Source organism: Crocuta crocuta, unplaced genomic scaffold (assembly GCF_008692635.1).
Source record: "Crocuta crocuta isolate KB4526 unplaced genomic scaffold, BGI_CrCroc_1.0 scaffold179, whole genome shotgun sequence".
NCBI lineage: Eukaryota > Metazoa > Chordata > Mammalia > Carnivora > Hyaenidae > Crocuta > Crocuta crocuta.
Genome location: NW_027551568.1, coordinates 11,724,724 through 11,745,388, shown reverse-complemented (window position 1 = coordinate 11,745,388; position 20,665 = coordinate 11,724,724). Strand labels below are relative to the sequence as shown.

The following is a 20,665-nucleotide window of genomic DNA, read 5'->3' as shown; positions in this document are numbered from 1 at the left end:
TTTGGATATAAGATGACTCCCTTTTTATGATAAATACTGTTGGGAGTAACCACTTTGTCTTATGTTTTGTTTTATAAATTTCAGCTCCCATCTTTGGATAAGCCAATTGAGAAGATTAATGATATTCTTCAAACAAATTTGTCCAGCCTGGTCCAACAGGTATGTATGTTGGGGGAAAAATACAGTAGTTTATACAGCAGTTTATTTTACATCGTTTTAAAGAGTGGACAAGTACATAAGAAAATAGGTAACCCCAAAAATGCAGTGAAATTTTGGAAAGGGGTTGCCAAGAAAGACATTAACTGTTATCCTCCAGGGAATTTTGCTCATTCAACTTAGAGAAGTTTGGATCTTGCCTTCCTGGGATTCGGAATTTGCTGGGAGTAAGGCTGAACCCAATACTGACTCTGAGCAAGGTCCTTCCCACTGCGCCGGAAGTCAGCCCCCTTGCTTTTGTCTCCTCCCCTTCTACACATTTGCACATGCTGTGAGCTATGCCCGCCACTCTCTCCTTTCTCCCTCTCCTTCACTGAGCTACTTAGGCTACTAAATACTAACTACTTAAAGCATTCAGTATGTCTTTCTTTTTTTATTTTTTTTAATGTTTCTTTCTTTTTGAGAGAGAGAGAGAGAGAGAATGCAAGTGGAGGAGGGAAGAAAAAGAGGGAGACACAGAATTCCAAGCAGGCTCCAGACTCCAACCCGGGGCTCAAACTCCCGAACCATGAGATCATGACCTAAGCCAAAGTCAGACACTTAACCAACTAAGCTGCCAAGATACCCCTCAGTATCACTGTCTTAATGAGACCTTTTCTGGGCATCTTGACCAAATCGAACCCTTTTTAATGCATTCTTAAAGCACAGCGGATATTCTTTCTTAAGTTCCTCCCGACTATAATTACTGCTTTAATGTCTCTATTGTCCCACTGGAGTGTAAACCCTGAAAATGGCAGGGACCACATTGGCATAGAACATCATCATTTCCCCGATAACCTACCAGTTATTGCTATTTGTTTAACCTGTATATTGAGCGCACAATAAATATTTCTCTGTAGATATGATTCAACAAGAGTGCCCGGGGGCCCGCGGGAAAAGGAGAGAATAGTTTTATTCTTGCCTCTATGTCTTTTAGCATGGGGTATAAAAAGATCATCAGGTATCTGGTAAACGCTCATCTGCTGACAAAGTTAAGTGTCCCCTTAAACAAGTTATTAGAAACTCTTGGTCATTGTGTTCTGGTGTCCCTTTATTTGTTAAATGAGAGAGTTGAACGAGGAGATCTGTAAGGCCCCTTCTGGCCATGAAACCTCTTACAGTGGGTGGCCTCCACAAGTCCAAATGCAGATAAATATAGTAGGTCAGGTGGACAGTAATCCAAACAGACCCTGAGCTTAGTCACTGTTGAGGAAACGGAAGTGGTGGATGTTCTTATGGCATCGATGTTTCTAGGTTAAACTGGAAACTTGCCGGCACCATAAATCTTACAAAGTCCGTAACTTACAGTGGACTGCTGTAGGAGAATATCATAAGCTGGGTGTTTTCTAAAATAAAAGTTATTTCTCACAGTCCTGGCAGCTGGATGTCCAAAGTCAGGGTGCCAGCATGATCGGCTTCTGACGAGAGATCTTACAGGTTGCAGACGGCTGTTTTCTCATTGTATCTTCACTTGGTGGAGACAGCTGTCTGAGGTTGCTTTTATAAAGGCACTAATCCCATCCATGGGGCTTTACCCTCATGATTGAATCACCTCCCCAAAGCCCTACCTCCTAATACCATTACTCATGTTAAGGGTTAGGATTTCAGTCAACATACAATGTTGGGGGTGGGGGGAGGTGGACACAGACATTCAGTCCATAAGAAGTTTCAGTCAATACCGTATTCCCTAGCAGTTGGCTAAATACACCAGCAGACAGTTAAGAAACACAAATTAAACCTCTTCCAGAGGAAAAGCTGTATATTTAGTTAAGCTACTTGGATGGAAGTAATGACATCTCTCCGTCACAGATTTAGCCCCAAAATGACAGAGCTTGGGGTGGCTGTTTTTGTTTTCACTGGAGCCTCACTACAATTCATATTCTCTGTAAGCTGTGTTTTGGGGCACAATTGTTTTCTGTAAGATGAGATCTGTAGTTTTGCTTCATATTTGCAATTCCGGTTTTGGAATAATTCCAGTTTTGGTATAATGCACTTTACATCTGCATGTGGTACACTGTACAGATCAGGGTTTCTTAACCTCAGCACTGTTGACACTTGGGCTGGATAATTTTCTGTCACGGGGGCTGTCCTGTGCCCCATTGTAGGGGACCCTGCTCCCACAATGCTGCAGCTGTGATAACCAGAATGCCCCCAAACATTGCCAGAACTCCCCTGGAGGACAAAATTGCCCCCGATCGAGAAACGCAAGTGTAGATAAGTTAAAAGCTTAAAAGTAAAAAAACTTTTGTGGTTTCTAGCTGACTCAGTTGGTTGGGCATCCAGCTTCAGCTCAGGTCATGATCTCATGGTTGGTGAGTTCTAGTCCCGCATCGGGGTCTGTGCTGACAGCTCGGAGCCTGGAGCCTGCTTCAGAGTCTACGTCCCCCTCTCTCTTTGCCCTTTCCCCACCCATGCTCTTACCTCTCTCTCAAAAATAAACACTAAAAAAATTTTTTTAAGTAAAACAATTTTAACAGGACCTTCAATGGATACAATTTAAAGAAAACCTTATTTTTTAACTTTTTAAATTTTTTTTAAATTTATTTCTGAGAGAGAGAGACAGAGAAACAGAGTGAGCAGGGGAGGGTCACAGAGAGAGGGAGACACAGAATCCAAAAGAGGCTCCAGGCTCTGAGCTAGCTGTCAGCACAGAGGCCGACGCAGGGCTCGAACCCACGAACCGTGAGATCATGATCTGAGGCAAAGTCAGACGCTTTACCGATTGAGCCATCCAGGCACCCCAAAGAAAATCTTCCTTAAAAGGGAATGTTTTTGTAGTCTTTTAATGACCATATAGTGATCATTTCCACCTTAAGATGACTGTTGCATTTTCACATTGCTTCTCCACTCCATGCTAAGCTAGAAAATGAGGACTTATTAACTGCCCTTCTATTCACTGGTACATCAATCTGCTTTGAACTATTTTTTAGGGCTATAAATCCTTCAATGATATTCCTGAAATGGTGCAAAATCAAACCACAGACATCATATCAGGTGAGTCAGGGTTTGATGTTCTATTGTTTCTCTCTTTGTTAAACATTGGATGATTAGGACAAAAAAATGTATTGTTAAGAACTGTATTGATTTTCCCTCTTAAAAAAACTCTCTCACTGATCTTGAAAATTAAATGAGAATCAGAGCTTTTTAATTGTGCCACCTTCACACAGTGATTTTGATCTTAAGAAATGATAATCCTACCGAATGTTGATTAACATGGTCCTGCTGGCCAGAGGCTGCAAGGTTGAGGACCACACTGTAATGGTGAGCCCTCATAGTGAACTGTCAGAGCTGAAGACAGCCATAGTTTGGAAAGTCACATTTTGACTGGTTTCACTAGGGAAAAACTGTAGATTATTATATGTTCTAAAAGAACATAAAATTGATTTTTTTTTTCAGAATTCTGTGTGTAAGGATTCATTTTGTCTCTTTAGGAAGATGTTCATCTGCCTTCTGATGCTGCTGTAAATGTATTTTAGGCTTTTAAGGGTGCTTAAGATTTTGGAAAGACAACTGATATTGAGAGAATTCTGCTAGTCTTAAATGATTGAAGTACATTGTATTCAGGTTATGGTATTTGGGGTGAAGCTACAGAAAAACAGTGCAGTATAAATAGTTAATAGGGCAGCAATGGCAATAAACATGGGTTCTTCGCTTAAAGAAGAAATCTCTGAAGCTATGTAAGCTCTTCTTTTAAATCACCTTCTCTGTGCTACTTTTTACCTGTTGAGCAAGCAATTTTAAAATGTTGTGTTAGAAGTACTTGACTTTTTTTTCACTAATAGTGTTCTTTCAACCCACTAAGACTTTGGGTAAAAAGTATTTTATCCTATTACATAAAGCCTTAGATGTTTTGTGGGTTCCTTTTTGTTTAATCTAAGATTCTACCTGAAACTATGAAGATACTAAAGACAAAGTTCACGCTTTCCTGTGCTAGCGTCTGAAAGCTAACACATGCTGTACATCTAATAGCCACCTGCTTACTAATTTCTGTGTTTACTTTTTTTGTTCTCCCTTTCTGGACCTCTTCTGCCAATACATGCAGCCCTCCCCTGTAAGTCTGGCAAAGCGAGGTGTGCAGTATGCGTGAGCGAGGCCCATCGCACATGGTGTCATTGCCTAAACACAAGCCAGAGTTTTCCCGGGTCTGGGAGAATATCGCTCCGTTAGCCTGAATATTAATTGATTTAGATTCATGCCCTTCCAAAACCAATAAAACCCTTAGCTCCCATGTTTTGATCATCCGGTCCCACCCTGCTCACTTATTTTGAGTGCCTACTGTGTGCCAGGCTCTACTGGGCTCTAAGGATGGGAGATGAATAAAGCATGACCCCCGCCTACCATTCAGCGGGGCATGTATACAGATGCCAGTTATCACTCTCTGGTAACAAGACAGGATACATGCAAGGGATATGAGGTGGGAGAGGGTAGCAGAAGGCTTGCTGAAGGAACCAACATCGAAACTGAGGTCCGAGGGAAGTATTTGGTGAGAGAGGACATCAGCCATGTACAGAGGTCACGCAAGCTGGCAAAGCCAAGGAGCCATGTTGTGTGGGAGGGCAGGACAGCCTAAGAAGCAGAAGGAACCCCATTCTGAGTTTCGGGAAGTGTTCACAGGTGAGGAGGAGTCTGCATACCACATCTCTACAAACTCCCAGAGATCCCAGAGTTAAGCACGAGACCCACCGAGCCACCTTGTTCAGGATCCTGGGGCCTTTGGGCACACAATCCATTTGGAGGAGAATTGAGCCACTGTGGATAACTGCCTCCTCCGTAGCTCTGTCTGAACACATCTGTGTGAACAGCACACTTTGAAAAAGATTCCCACCCTTTTCTGTAATTCCATCATGGTCCATGCTACCATGTACCCAAAGTTTATCAGGAGCCCTGGGATCACACTGTGAGAACAGCTGACCTTGTCTTTGCTGCTCTAAAGAGGTTTATCTCCCTTCCAGGACCAGTGGATATTTAACTGATTAGCATGTTCTTAGTACATCCATGTTGAGAATCACATGTCGAGACAATGCCTACTTCAGACCTTTGTGAGCATTAAATGAAGTGACGCCTGTGTACTGAGTATCTTTGATCCCAGGACCGGTCACAATGGACAGACACTTTCCAAAAATTGGAACTTATTTTCTCTCTGAAAGTTTAGGATGGATATTAATAGAAACCCTTTGACCACTGGGTTTCTGCATATGAGAGACACAGACATCCTTTAACAAGTCTCAATTTGTACGAGTCGTAGAAAATTTTAAGAAAAATATCCCTTGGGGTCACCGTTCAAAAAATTGGTCCTGGTGAATGGCTGTGTTCTCCTGAATGCTATTTCTTATTAAATTATTTTTTTTCCAAAATCATGGAACAGAAGCTTTGGAATTAAATTAACCCAAGGTTAAATTTCATTTCTAGTGCTTTCTGGAAGAAAAAAAAAAGACCTATGGGCAAGTAATTTAACCTCTGTGGGCCTCTGGGTCACTGTTGGTAAAATGGGAATAAGAATATCTGCCTCGGTGGAATAAATGAGTTAACATTTATAAAAGTGTGTGGCCCATGGTAGGCACACCGTAGGTTTTAATCACCAGATTCATTTTATTTTTTTAGTGAAGTGAGTAACAGAAGAAAACTCTGGCTTGACTTCAGCACCATATCATTAAAGTCAGCGCTCATAGCTTGCTGTTTTGTTGAGTAATTGCTTTTTGATGGTCTTGGCTACATTCATGCTTGTTGCAGAACCTTTTCATGTTTTAACCACATACATGACATGGGGAAAACTAAACGTGGTTGAAGCTTTTCATTTTGGCTCCAAACCACAAAATCTGTTCCCCCTACGTTTCAAAATCCATAACCTGGGTATGTTTGTTTTCAGATGTCAAAAGTACCTTGAATTCCATTGGCTCAGATATTGAAAATATAGGCGAACAGATTCCTATTCAGGAGCAGCTGTCAAATTTCATGGGTTACATTAATGACACTGAAACTTACATCCACCGCAATTTACCCATGTTGGAAGAGTATGATTCATACAGGTGAGTGCCCCCCTTGAGCTCGCAAACTAGAAGTGAACCTTGCTCTAGAACAGGGTAGAAATCTGACATTATAAGCAGGACCATCTTGTGAGAGAAAATTGCACAAAGAAGCCGTAACCGCATATGTGTTAACCCTAGTTTGTGTTTATTTAAAAAGTTGGAGTGCTCACTCTGGCAGCACATATACTAAAATTGGAAGTAGATAGGGAAGATTAGCATTTCTGTACAAGGATGACATGCAAAATTCATGGAGTATTATGTATTTTTTTTTAAAAATTAAAGACTGTAAGTTCTTGAGCTGAGTGATCAATAATTTGCAAATTTTATATTATTAATGCCTTCTATAATCTTAGTTATAATTATCTAACACATAGAAAAGGATTTTAAAACCTAATTAAGGAGCACATTTGGAAAATGTTCTTCTTTTCATTGGCTTATAAAATAACACATAGAGGTTGGTTCTTACAGAAAAACATCCTTGAAAAGAGTAAATTGCTGGAGAGCTTAGGTAACCAGCTGTAGACCCCAGCCGCTGATTGCCCCGTTAGACAATGTTAGTGGTGGAGTCTGGGCCCTCGAGACGATAGTTGGACATCTCAAGGAGCAATAGACTTGCAGACCTGAGTTACTTCGAGAACCATGTGAGATAGAAGATGTGCTCTCCTCTCTGAAAGGCTCAGCCCCACAAACTGCCACTTTTGGAATCGTTTACTGTCTCAACTCATGGAAATTCTAGAGACTTCCCTTCCTGCTTGGTTATTTATTATGCAAGAACCCAAGATAAATAATAAAATAATAACAAAGAATAAAATAATAACTGCTAGAATTTCAGCTAGTTACAGTGTGACTTCCAAAGTGCTGTACATGTGACTTCTCATTTAATACTAAAAAACAAAAACAAAACAAAACAAATATCCAGGGTTGTGTTCTATTTGTAATCTTGTTTCATAGACAAGGAAATTGAGGCTCAGAGGAGTAGAATGACCTACACAAGGCCAACAACAGTGTGGCAGAGATGGGTTTTCAACCCCCATCTGACTATGCTCCTAATTATTGTCCTGTAATCAGTAAGCCATTTTCCTACAGTGTGGCTAGGTCACCCCAGCAGGTATCAGGGCAAACATAAGACAGACCTTTTCTCTGGGGCACGCAAGTGGCTCAGTCTGTTAAGGATCCAACTCTTGGTTTCGGCTCAAGTCATGATCTCATGGTTTTGTAAGTTCGAGCTCCACGTCAGGCCCTGCTTGGGATTCTCTCTCTCCCTCTCTCTGCCCCTCCCCCACTCATGCTATCTCTGTCTCTCTCAAAAATAAATAAATGAACTTAAAAAAAAAAACAGACCCTTTCTCAATGAATTCCCAATCTTTTAAGAGGTTAGAGTTTCACCAACGGAAAGAATGATACAATTATCTGTCTGCACATCTGCTCCCATTGCCCTGAGACTAGAAGCTTCCTTTTAAAGGCAATCTAACTAAGCAGTTAAAGCATGCATTCACTGCAGAAGATTTCTGAGGCCAGTTTCCATGGCTTGTTTAGTTTGGTGTCCCCAGTATCTGGAACAAAATACCACAGAATGGGGGTAGGTGGCCGTACAATTAGCGAGATTGCGCTTAATTTAATGAAAAGCTTCAGAGGGAGCTATTGTCGCAGAAGTAAATTCTTTATTTTTTGGTGTTTTAATGGTTGGGCAGCATTTCTACCCTTGAATGCTCCTCGGCTGCTGGAAAAGGTTGTTGTACCTTCCGGGAATGCCAGTAAGACCTAATTGAGGCTCCATTATCCTAAAATGTCTCACAGGACCATTACGAAATTGAGATTTGCATTCTGCAGGCACTTGATTTAGGATGCTCATAAATTCTAAGATATTCAGTGCACTCCCTGTGTAGAGTTTCTGGTTCAGCAAAGAACGTGAGGTCCCCTCCCAAATATTCCCGCAACCACAGAGTATTGTAAATTTAATTTTTTTTTAATGTTTTATTTATTTTTGAGACAGAGAGAGACAGAGCACAAGCAGGGGAGGGGCAGAGAAAGAGGGAGACATAGAATCAGAAGCAGGCTCCAGGCTCTGAGCTGTCAGCACAGAGCCCAAAAACGGGGCTCAAACCCATGAACCATGAGACCATGACCTGAGCTGAAGTCGGATGCTTAACCAACTGAGCCACCCAGGCGCCCCCAGAGCATTTTAGAGAAGGACCGAGGAAAAGAGCCTGGTATTTCTTTACCTGTTGTTGAATCATGACCTGTCCACATGCCATCATCATCGTTATAATAAGCACTCGCAGCAGCGGGAACCTTGACAGAACTTAGCAAGTCTTAAACGGGAATTATTATCAGTAGCTTTGGAGAAGTGGACCAAGCCCTGCTTAGGACCCCCACAGATATGAAGCAGGGAAGGAAGCAATAGTCACCTGACCAGTGAGAGAGACAGATCTCTTCAAAACCAAGATTAAAATTAAGGTTTCCTGCTGGCTGGGCTGGAGGACTTGGGGTAGGAAGTGATCTTTTCACTACAGTGTCACCCTCTGAAGAATCAGTGGGGGAATCAGATATTTGATTGCCACGTATTACTTACCTGCTCCATGCCCAGTCCAATAGCTTTTGTGTTATTGTGAGGTCATTTCTTTTATGTATAATAACACTGTGCTTGCTTCACCAGGTGGCTGGGTGGCCTGGTTGTCTGCTGTTTGCTAACACTCATCGTGATTTTTTATTACCTGGGCTTGTTGTGCGGCACGTGTGGCTATGACCGGAATGCCACCCCGACCAGACGAGGCTGTGTCTCAAACACTGGAGGCATCTTCCTCATGGTGTGAGTGTTTGCTCTTCCTTGCCACGTGGGGGGTGGAAATGAAGTGGATGACTGACGACACAAATCTGGTGGTCTCTGGGCTACACGTCCTGGGTAGAGATGGAAGAGGCACCTTGGTGTGATTGCACTAATGTTGGTTTGGGAAATTCCACCAAGCGTAAAAAAGTAAAAGAAGATTCTAAATTGTTTGCACTTTGATAGACAAGCTTAAACACAATATATGGTGGGGTCCTCTGTAGCTAAATTATTTCTAAGCATGCATTCTTGGTTCCCATTGTATTTTCTCTCTCTCTCTCCATCCATCCATCCATCTTTTATTCACCAGAAATTTGCTGAGGATTGGCCTGATGTCAGGCACTGTTCTCTGTGGTCACCAGTTTCGTTAGCTTGTTGGCTTTGAAACTCTGGAAATCTGATTTAGAAAAGAGATTGCCAGGGTACCTGGGTGGCTCAGTCAGTTAAGCGTCCAACTCTTGGTTTCTGCCCAAGTCATGATCTCATAGTTCGTGAGTTCAAGCTCTGCTTGCAGAGCTTGCTTGAGATCTCTCTCTCTCTTTCTTTCTCTCTCTCTGTCCCTCCCCCACTCACACTCTCTCTCTCTTAAAATAAGTAAATAAACTTTAAGGAGTACCTGGTGGGCTCAGTCGGTTAAGCATCTGACTTTGGCTCAGGTCATGATCTCATGGTTCATGAGTTTGAGCCCTACGTTAGGCTCTGTGCTGACAGCTCAGAGCCTGGAACCTGCTTGGAATTCTGTGTCTTCCTCTCTCTCTGTTCCTTTCCTGCTCGAATTCTGACTTTCTCTCTCTCAAAAAGAAACAAAGAGTAAAAATAAATTTTTTAAGAGTCGACCATGTAAAAGTTAAATAAATAAATAAATAAATAAACTTTCTTTAAGAAAAGAAAGAATAAAAGAAAAGAGATTGCTGATTCAGCACCTTTAGGATTTAGACACGTGGCCTCAGTTAGTGATTAGAGCAGGTGTGGGGCGCCAGACAGTGGTGAGCCTGCCATACACCGGAGCAATTGTCCCTGCTTCAAAGGTATTCAGATCCCAGTTCATATTTTTTTAAACAAATAAATGTAAAAAAGAAAAAACCTTCACTAGGGGGTGACAACACACACAGGGCGTGATCTGGGTGTGACTGCAGATGGAGCCAGAAATGTCATCTTGGAGGCCGAAGTTAAAGCTTTGCATGCTCCCCGGAGAGGAAGCTGTGTGGGTTCCAAGCTGATATTTTCTTTTCCAATAAGTACATCAAGAATCAGCAGCAGGGAGCGTGATGGGGCCAGAGAGGAAGGTAAAGATTTGGAACAAGTCCTTGGAGCCATGGAAAATCAAAACCTCAGCCGGCTGTCATTGCTTATGTCACTAGTACCAGGCTGGGAGAAGCTGGCAAGCCAGTGTCATGCATTAACATGCTTTTTCAAACATTGGGTCACTACAGTAATTCATCAGACTTATGAGCTCTAATGATGGTAAGAGCTCATAAGTCTGATGAATTCTTGTATTTGCCCTCAAAGCTTTCAGCTCCAGGATAGCACAACAACCCTCTATTAACATGAATGCAGGCCCAGGAATTTTACAATAATTTAATAGTTTTAAAACTCTAACAACATGGGAGTCTGCCAGATTTGGACAAAGTGGAACAGAACTCAGTGCATGGAAAAGCCTATTTGCTCACACATAAGAAATTAATGCAGCAAGGAAGAGTATATTGCCCCGCCTTTTAGTTTAAATGTCCCCAGCTACAGATGGAAAATGAGTTAAATGTTCAGAATTTACTAATCCTGGGACTGGCTGTTTTGTCAGTGTTTGGACAGCGGATCCATATATCACATCTTTGTAACTGCTTGATGGGAGGGCATACATTGTTCTGGAAAGATTCATTTGTCATACAATTCTATTTGCACATTTTTAAGGGATAAAACCAAAATATGTGATATCCCATTTCAAAGAAAAAGGAAACAGGGGAGTCATAAGCAATTTGATGGAGACTAAAATTGCTTCAGTTTGGATATAATTCTCACTTCTGCAGAGGAAGGAATCTCTAAAGAGACAAAGTCACGTGGAAGCCTGTGGCTTGGGAGCAAGGGGATTTATCACCCAGCAGGAAAAAAGCTGGTGGCTGTGGGCTCTGTATTGTTGGCACTCATGGCTCAGCATGGAATTCGTGCTTGGCAGGATCTTCCATCTCTTGAGACATCTGGTAAACAACTTGATAGTTGTAAAGGGGAAAAAATGATGCAAGTGTAATCAGTCTAGTCAAACTAATTAGAAGAATATACCTTCTCAAAAACGGTTTGTTTGCTTGTCGAAACAAGAAAGTATATTTTGTTCAGCTGCAACCACAACACCACCTGCTCTTAAAAACAGTAACACCATCCGTTGATGTTGATGTTGAAGAGCATGGTCTCTTCAAAAGGCAAGCAAGAATCCTTATCTCCCAGGGGGATCCTAGCAAAGAGGTCTGGGGGGAGGAAGGCCAGAGGTCCCTGGCCCTGCTCTGATCCTGTTTCTTCTGAGGGTCCAGGGAGCATTTTAGGGGCCAAAGAGGATACAGCAAGGAATGTACATCTGTCTCAGGGGCACGTAGGTTTCCCCGGAGGTAAGGACACCTAATTAGGCAACAAGAAAACAGTCTCTTATACTGAAGCCCACTGTGAAGTTTCCAGTTTTGGTTCTTGCAAACCATGCTCAAATTATCCAGAGCTTTGAAGAAAGGCTAATACTCAGTGTAGCCATGTGGTCACAAAACGGGAGCTGTTACATGACTGGTGGCCGTTCAGTGGTTACAGATATTTCAGAAAGCATTTTGTCGGGCTGTAGCAGGGGCCATAAAGAGATAATACTCTCCTTGGCCAAGTCATTCCATTTTAGGGGATCAGTTTCAAGGAAGTAGGACCCAACTATGGACAAAGTATCACAGGCAGAGAAATGTTTTTGCAGCATTAGTTATAATAGGGAGGCACTGGAAATGACACAAACGTCAGCCACCAAGGAGTGGGACATTCCTGCAGCCGGTGAAATGTAACTAGGTTGGCTCCCCTGGATTGTTGACCCAAGTCCCTGAGATGTTCAACAAGGGTTTACAAGACTATGCGTGTATCATTCTCACAGCTGTGTAGATCAGGAGTCAGCACACGTTTCTGTGAAGATCCAGACAATAAATATGTTCACTTCGGCTGACCCCGTATGGTCTTTGTTCTGTGTTCTCTTTCTTGTTCTTATTTTACTTCTTCTCTCCTTTTCCTTCCCTACGACACTTTCAACACACATTAGCCATTCTTATCTGAGTGACCTTACAAAAACAGGCCATTGGGAGTGCTGTGTTCCTTATCTAGATATAGGCATATTTAAGAAATAAAGGGGGGAAATAAGCTCTTTAGATTAGCGGTGTTGTTTTGAAGTGTTCTGTCAAAGGTTTTGAACTTTGTTATAATTCTAATATACATACATGCTCATGCACATAGCTCAGACCATGGTGACTAGCATATACTTCCCACATGTTCCCCTTCTTTATGCTCAAAAACCTGTTAGGTCAGAGAAGTTCAGGGTGATAGAGGCCACTCCAGTGGGAACACCTTGCTATTTATTTCAGCCAAACCAGACAAATATCTGTAACTATTCCTTAAGGGTGTCCACTGGGCAGAATCATGCCCTTCGGTAAGGGATGCTGTTGTTACTAAGTATATCAGCTGAGTACACACTTCTGAGCATCCTTCCTGTTTCCACCACTGACGGTATAATCATCAGTGATGATCTGGCCATTCCGCCTAGATTGATTCAAGAGTTTGCTCTGTCTGTGTCTACACCAGAGTAACTGCGCACTCTAGACAGAAGTCATGCAATGGGGCACATTGGTATCCCTACAAAATTATGACCCCCACCTCACATGGATCCTTCACAGTCCTGCAAGTTTCTTCCTCACCTCTCCACCTCCCTTCTTCCCTCCCTCCCTCCCTCCCTCCCTTCCTTGCTTCCTTCCCTTCTTCCTCTGCTTAGCAATGGCTTTTTCCACACTGATCCATCCATGCTCCTTATACCTCCCTCTTTAGCAGCTGGCTTTACTCCTTCTTCACAAAGGAAATAAAAGCCATCATACAATTTCCCATCACCAAAACTCCAGTGCACCTGCATTCACGCACGTGCATGGTCAAGTGCAGAGAGAGGGATCCCTCCCTTCTGGGCCCATCCCACCTCCTCTTCCCAATCTCAATCCCTGCGCACAGCCCAAAGGTGTCATGGATGAGCCCTTTCCTCTCCTGTGTCTTCATTCTCTTCTCCTAGACTTGTTTCTCAACACTTAGCCATGTTCTTTTCTCTCCTTTCTTTAAAAATGAAAACAGAAAACCTCTCCCAATGCCACTTCTTCCCTTCACAGGCTTCAAAAATAATGATGCTTGCTGCCTGTTTCCTCACCTCCTACGTCCTGCACAAGGCCACGCCCCTTCCCTCAGGTCAGCAGCAGCCTCTACCATCCTTCCTTCTCTTCCCCTTCTCTTCCCTCCCTGAGCACCCAGTGTCTCCCTTCTCTGCTGACAAGCCCTGGCTTCACCCCAGGCCGCTCCTTGCCCTCTCCTCCCGTGCAGCATCTTCAGCACGTCCCATGTCCTGTCTCTTCTGTCAGCTGACTTCTCGCCACCACCTCCAGCCACACCAGGCCACCACCCCAGGATGACAGCCTCATCAGTGGTAGCCCCATCCACGTGGGGATCTGTCCATCCCATCCTCACGCTCTGTCTAGAATATGCTCCGTCAGAGAGAAAGTGGGCTGTGTTCCTCCTGTGCTTCAAGACCCTCAGCAGCCACCCCTTTCTGGACCAGCCAGGCCCCATCTCATGCACCCCTGCTTGCCTCTTGAGCTGTGTCCGTGCCGCTGGCGGCCCTCCCTCTGGATGCAGAACCACGCTGGCCCCTTCAGACCCCCAGTGGTACATCTCCTGCCTCCCCATTCACTGGGCGCCCTGCGGAAGAGTAGGTTCACTCAAGTGACTCCAGAGGCCGTGTCTGAACCACAGTGCTGGGCTGCAGGGAGACCAGACACTAAGTCGAAGGAGTCCTTCACTATGTGCCTGGGACTGAAGAGTCACAGTGCTTACTGCTGTCTGTCTCCGCTCCTAAGCCGGTCGGCTCACTTAACCTGTACCAAGTGAAGACTCTAGGTCCATTTCCTACACTGCATACATAGAATTAGTAAGTACTGGTAGGTAATATTGGATGTGTAGTTTTGGTTTGTTTTTGTGGGGTTTTTTTAAGTAATCTCTACACCCAATGTGGGGCTCAAACTCACGACCCTGAGATCAAGAGCCATATGCTCTACCAACTGAGCACCCGGGACCCCCGAATACTGAATAATTTACCCTAGAACTCTTAACTTCTGTTTTTCCTTTTTTTTTTTCAGTGGGGCTGGAGTGAGCTTCCTGTTTTGTTGGGTATTGATGACCATCGTGGTTCTCACTTTTGTCGTTGGTGCAAACGTGGAAAAACTGCTCTGTGAGCCTTACCAAAACAGGAAGTTATTCCAGGTACATATGCCTTTGGGGCCTGTTATGGAAGGGCTTGACTGGAAACTTTGATTTCCCCATATCTTGTGGGTGCAAAAAGATGAGCAGTTTGGTGGTTTTCCTTCAGTAAGTTAAGATCCCTTCACTTTGTCAGAGCAAAAAATATGGTGGTATTTTCTTTTTTTTTAATTTTTTTAAATGTTTTATTTATCTTTGATGTGGGGGAGGGACAGAGTGAGCAAAGGAGACACAGAATCTGAAACAGGCTCCAGGCTTCGAGCTGTCAGCACAGAGCCTGATGCAGGTCTCTAACTCCGGAATGGTGAGATCATGACCTGAGCTGAAGTCCGATGCTTAACCTTAACTGGCTAGGCCCCTCAGGCCTCCTATGGTGGTATTATTTTTCAAATGTCAGGTGAAATCATCACCAGGAGTTAAGGCCTCTTCATCAGTGTGGATTGTAATAAGCTGGAGGAGAAAATTCCCAAGTTGGGGCACCCCAGGAGGTTTCTGACACTTTAAAGAGTTTCTCAAATGACCATTGCCCACACAAGTGGTTTTGAGACCCTAAATTTGAAGTGAAAGGCACCAAAAAATTCCACGCCTTGTGGCCCAAGGTTGCCCATGGTAGACATCTGACGAGGCCATTGGGAAATGAATTCAGGCTTCACTTTCTTCCTCTGAAACCAAGTCCTGTGGACTCTAGGGACCTGGTCTCTGTTCAGCTTAGCTAATGAATGAGGAAGTGTTGGCCCATCTGCTGGTCTTGTCACTCTGGCTTTCCGGTGCTTGTCTCCCGATGCTGGTTTTTAAGATCTATTTCTGTTTTCCTGTTTTATTGCATATATTTTTTTCTGCCTCAAATCTGTCATGAAATCTGGTGAGTAACTACTAAGGTAACCAACCAGTTGTCATGGTGTCCTATTTATTAGCTGGTTGAGGAAAATTAAGTTGGGAGTGTCGATTTGTCAAATTTTGTCCCTTTGGCCTCTTGATGAAAAGTAATAGTGATACGTCAAGCCAGACTTTATTATCTCCTATGCTGTGTTAAAGTGCAAAAAAGACTTCTTTGAAAATAGGGGGTATTTTGAAACCATTCCTCAAGCACATACATGGTCATGCACTAATGAGCCCGTCTTAATGTATATATGACATATTATATTATACATATTAACCATCTTAAATACATGATGTGAAGTGAGAGCGTATGCAAGTTTTAATTCATTTTATCAAGAGAGAAGTAGTGAAAAGGTCAACCAGCTACTTTATGGCTTTCTATTAGCTATTCTGAATCAAGTAGTCTATTCTTCTACCATTTCTAATATGTTTGTCTTACTAAGAAAAGTATTCTGAAAAAAATAGCAATTTCAGTAATTCTTATTGATGTTACCCAGTGGTCAGTCAAGTTTTTTCCAATCATACTATTATTTTCTGGTTTTAAGTTGGAAATCAATGATGAAAACCATGATCTGAAAAATCCCTGAAATATATTTAACAGCATATTTTATTATATGTATGTATGTTAGTGTAAAATATCTTTTTTTTTTAAATAAAAGTTTTTTTTTAATTTGTTCTAGGTTTTGGACACACCATATTTACTAAATGAGAATTGGAAACACTATCTCTCTGGCATGGTATTTAACAAACCGGATATTAATCTCACTTTTGAACAGGTTTACAGGTATATGTAATTGCATTATGCACTTTTTGCTACTGAAAATGTTGTTGATCCAGAATGAGAATTTTGCTTTCAGAGTGTCTTTAAGCCTGATAAGACTTCCCAGTTTCAGAATTAAGCTGTTCTCTAGTCTTGGCAAAGAGATAGTAGAAATAGGACCAAAAAAAGAATCCTTCTTTCGAAAGCCTTCTAGACTTTGACGTGGTGATGTCTCAAGGTCTCTTTGTCCAGTATGCACTAGACCTCACTGGTTAAGGTGACCCTAAGATGCATTAACAAGACCTTCCGAAAACTCTTGTACAGGAATCACGCTGCCCCAAACAAATACCATGTATAACAAGAACTCAGCAATGGGTCCAAATCTCAGTCATGCTAATCATGAAGGAGCTGAAGGGCCAGGCTGTGTGGTCAGGCTGCCTGGGCTCCAGTCTTGGCTCTGCCAAGGGAGCAGGCCTTGGTGATCTTGGGCAGTTTCGCTTCCTCTCTGTTTAATAGGGTTCAAAGGCTCCCCATCGCCTCTAGCAGAGATAGCGAATGAGTGGCACATGTGCCCACCCCATTGCACCTCGCCCTCGGGGCAGACATCAGTAGTCGGCTGTGGTCTTGTTCATAGCCCGGAGAGTCCCAGAATCCTTCTCCACAGCGTGTTGTAGGCAGATCTTATCTATCAGTTGGAGTTTCTAGGCACCATTAAACCATCCCTGGGCTGAAAGGACAAAGCCAAACTTCTTGGCCTGGCCTGCCAGCTCTTTGTGACTCTGGTTCCTGCAGAGTCTTAACCTCAGTCAGTTCATGTATCAAGCTTACTGCTTCAACAACACCAGCCTGCTCAGGATTCCCTGGAGAGGAGTACCACATCTCCTAGGGATGTGGGAAAGTTGCTTGTCCCAGGCATCCCTCAGCGCTAGAGGGCTCAGGCGGCAGGACAAGGAAGAGGCACTCCCAGGAAGTGGCTGTGTCAGCAGCAAGGATATGCATCAGATGAGGCTGCCATTCTTAGTTCAGTCAAGGAGGCAGTTTGCACACTTTCGAGAAGCACAAAGAGGTGAGGTCAAGGTAGGCGTCCTGACCGTCTGAGTATATGTGGCCGCCTTCCCTATCTCCATCCTGCCATCAGAATACACATCCCACCATCTGTTAAGTGAGTGAAGCTCAGCCATGAAAATATGGAGGCAGAGGGTCCGATAGGGGTTGGATTGAAACTTTCCATAAAGCCCATGATACGCTTTGCAACATACCACTTTCTAGCACGTATTGCTGTTTACTATTTGTTTTTTATGAGAATTGATTTCTTCCCAATTTGTGAACTTGTTACCCCTCATGGCTTTTTTCTAAAAGCACAAAGGAGACAGACAGAAGGACGATTTCCCAGTTTTATTGTACGTGTTCCAGAGATGGGACAGTTAGTGAAGTAGGGAACGAAGTCAGGAATGGTGGGCGCTGGGGGTCCACTGGTGACTGCCTCATGCGTCGGCGCTCAGAAGCTGCTTCTCTGCTCACAGATTCAGATAAAAGATAAACCTTGAACCTTTCTCTCCATCCTTAGCAGTGGACAGAGGCAGCCACAGCTGCCTTTCTAGATAATGATTTCTCTGTTTATACCCACAGTGATTGCAAAGAAAATAAAGGCATTTATTCCACACTTAAACTAGAGAACAGCTACAATATTAGTGAACATCTCAATATTCAGGAGGTAAGGAATTGGAACCAATCATGAAATTGACATATTTCTTTAGTCAATCCAGTTCTTTTATTTTCTTAGAAATACTTTTTAAAAAATTTTTAATGTTTATTTTTGAGGGAGAGAGAGAGCATAAGTGGTGGAAGGGCAGAGAGAGGGAGAGACACAGAATCCAAAGCAGGCTCCAGGCTCTGAGCTGTCAGCACAGAGCCTAACACGGGCCTTAAATTCATTAACTAAACCGTGAAATCATGACCTGAGCTGAAGTCAAATGCTCAACTGACTGAGCCACCTAGGGGGCCCCCTTTCATTTTTTTTTGAGATGAAATTCACATGAGATAAAATTGGCCATTTTTTTTCATCTTTATTTCTGTTGAGAGAGAGAGAGGTAAAGTGGTAGTGGGTGAGGGGCGAGAGAGAGAATCCCAAGAAGGCTCCACGCTGTCAGTGCAAAGCCCGATGTGGGGCTTGAGCCCACAGAGCATGAGCTCATGTCCTGAGCCAAAACCAAGAGTTGGATGCTTGACCAACTGAGCCACCCAGACTCCCCCAAATTCACCATTTTAAAGTGACATTTCGTACATTCACAAGGTCATGCAACCCTCACTTCTGTCAAATTCCAAAACATTTTCATCACTCCCAACCAGTTGTCTTTATGGATGTATGAGTTTCTGTAGTAGACTATGAGAATGCTCTAGAGGCCTTGCTGTGGACGCTACACGAGATTTTATCTTGCTGTGTGTCAGTGCTCCTAGAGGAACAAACCCTGGGGAGATTGGCTCTCCAACACTGGCCACGCTTCTCTGCCAGGTCCCTGAAGAGGGAACAAGGCATCCAGAACTCTGGCTCACATAGTCATGGCCCCTCATGTCTCATGGCTGTGGCCCCCAGACTCCAAGTGGGCTCTGCTGAGCTCTGCTGGCCTTCAGCAAGACTGATAGCATGGCCACAGTGATGGAAGCAGACAGAGTGGAATGACTTCCTCTTCTCCTTTGCCCAAGCCCACACCCACGTCTTGAGCCTTAAGATTGAGGAGAGGCCACTCCAGAGTGTACTAGAAAAAGAAGGAGCAAGAGAGATTCATCTGCCCAGGGCTAGGGTGCCATCAGCCTACACTGTCCACCTCCCCATACCTGGAGGCCTTCTGGCCTTTTTGTACAAAAAAACTTAAGGAGCCTTCTTTCTTCTGGGCTTCCAAGCAAATACCAAGGATACCAAGGAAAGAGGTGGCTCCCCAAACTCCAGAGCTTGCTCACTGAGGCATCACAGAAGGCTTCCAGAGGCACCATGAAACCACCATGGCCTGAGAGTTTTCAGATATGAAGAGGTTTATTTAAAAGCTGAATACAGGGGCACCTGTGTGGTTCAGTGTGTGAGTGTCTGACTCTTGATTTTGGCTCAAGTCATGATCCCAGGGTCATGGAATGGAGCCCGGAGTCAGGCTCTGCACTGGGCGTGGAGCCTGCTTAAGATATTCTCTCTCTCTGTCTCTCTCTCTCCCTCCCTCTGCCCCTCTCCCCCACTCATGCTCTCTTTACATATAATAAAAAGAAGAAATGAAAAGAAAAAAGCTGAATACAAATTTTGCAATGTATTGTATTTTCCATCGTGTTGATTATCCCCCTTAAACATTCCTTGCACGTACACATAAATAAGACACTACTTTGTAACCAAGCCCTAACCAGATACCCTCTACTCATTTGGCATCATGCCATGTTTCATTTTCCCTGTGGACCAGAGACAGAGCACTAGGGACACGCAGGCTCTACACGCTGCCTGAAACTATGGACTGCCTCTTAGGACAGCCCCAGGTCATCCGCCCATGATCTCAAGTGTCCCCACCACCCAAGCTCAGTGTGCGCTGCCTCCCTCCCCTGGGATGAAGCCTGCCTGGCCCCTTTCAGCACCTGTATTTGTCAGGACTCATTTGGAAGCCACTTCCTCTCTGGTGTCCTCTCCAGTCCCCTACTTTTGAAAACTGTCACCGGTGCCTGGCGTCCTGATGCAGTTCATGTGCCTTTATTATGACACTGCCTCTTCCTTGAGGACTTCGAGGGTGGAGGTGGAATATTATTTTGCTCTGCATCTGACCTCCTCACCTAGTGCTTAGCATGGGGCATAAGGAAGGAGCCAGGGAAACAGAGAAGGGGTGAAGGGGAAGAGAAGATTACTGGGAAGAAATGCCAGTCAGATGCATGTCTATATTTTTTGTCTCTTGTCATTTTATTGCTCTTTTAAAGCATAAAGCATGTGACTGTCTAGAAGAATGGACTTATTTATAACTTTTCTTTTTATCTTGCAGCATGCTGGAAACATAAGCAATGATTTTCAAAATATGAAAGTAAATATTGACAATATCGTTCTGCTGGATGAAGCAGGAAGAAAAAACCTTATGGATTTCGGCCTTTCGGGAATAGACACCATAAATTATAATGTCTACTTGGCTGAGGTGTGACCATGAGTTCATGCTGGACCCTTTGGGAAAAATAACAGCAGATACCCATGGGTTTGGGGTTTTTTTTTTCTTTTTTTTGGCTTTGTTTTGTTTTTATTTTTGGTGGGTTTTTTTTTTAAGTTGACACCCAATTTATATAACACGAATGAACTATTTTAAAGTGAACAATTCATTAGCACGTAGTATAATCACAGAATTACACAACTACCACTTCTATCCAACTCCAAAACGTCTTCATCACGCCAAAGGAAAGCCCCCATTCCCATTACACAGCTGTTCCCCATTCCCCACCACACCCCCCCCCCCCCCCCCC

At 43.5% G+C, this 20,665-nt stretch overlaps 1 protein-coding gene and 1 non-coding gene across 2 annotated transcripts in view; both read left to right on the top strand.

Moving 5' to 3' along the window:
* PROM1 (prominin 1) overlaps positions 1-20,665 on the top strand; it is a 107,925-nt gene that overhangs the window by 70,280 nt on the left and 16,980 nt on the right. Inside the window, exons 9-16 of the mRNA XM_077750469.1 lie at positions 85-159; positions 3,126-3,189; positions 6,062-6,221; positions 8,878-9,030; positions 14,436-14,559; positions 16,116-16,219; positions 17,825-17,909; positions 20,200-20,346. Coding sequence (XP_077606595.1) covers positions 85-159; positions 3,126-3,189; positions 6,062-6,221; positions 8,878-9,030; positions 14,436-14,559; positions 16,116-16,219; positions 17,825-17,909; positions 20,200-20,346 — 912 coding nt within the window. The remainder of the gene's footprint in view (positions 1-84; positions 160-3,125; positions 3,190-6,061; positions 6,222-8,877; positions 9,031-14,435; positions 14,560-16,115; positions 16,220-17,824; positions 17,910-20,199; positions 20,347-20,665) is intronic.
* Positions 6,384-6,488, top strand: LOC144220389 (U6 spliceosomal RNA). Its single transcript, XR_013331719.1, has one exon. It is a non-coding gene; the product is annotated as a U6 spliceosomal RNA (small nuclear RNA).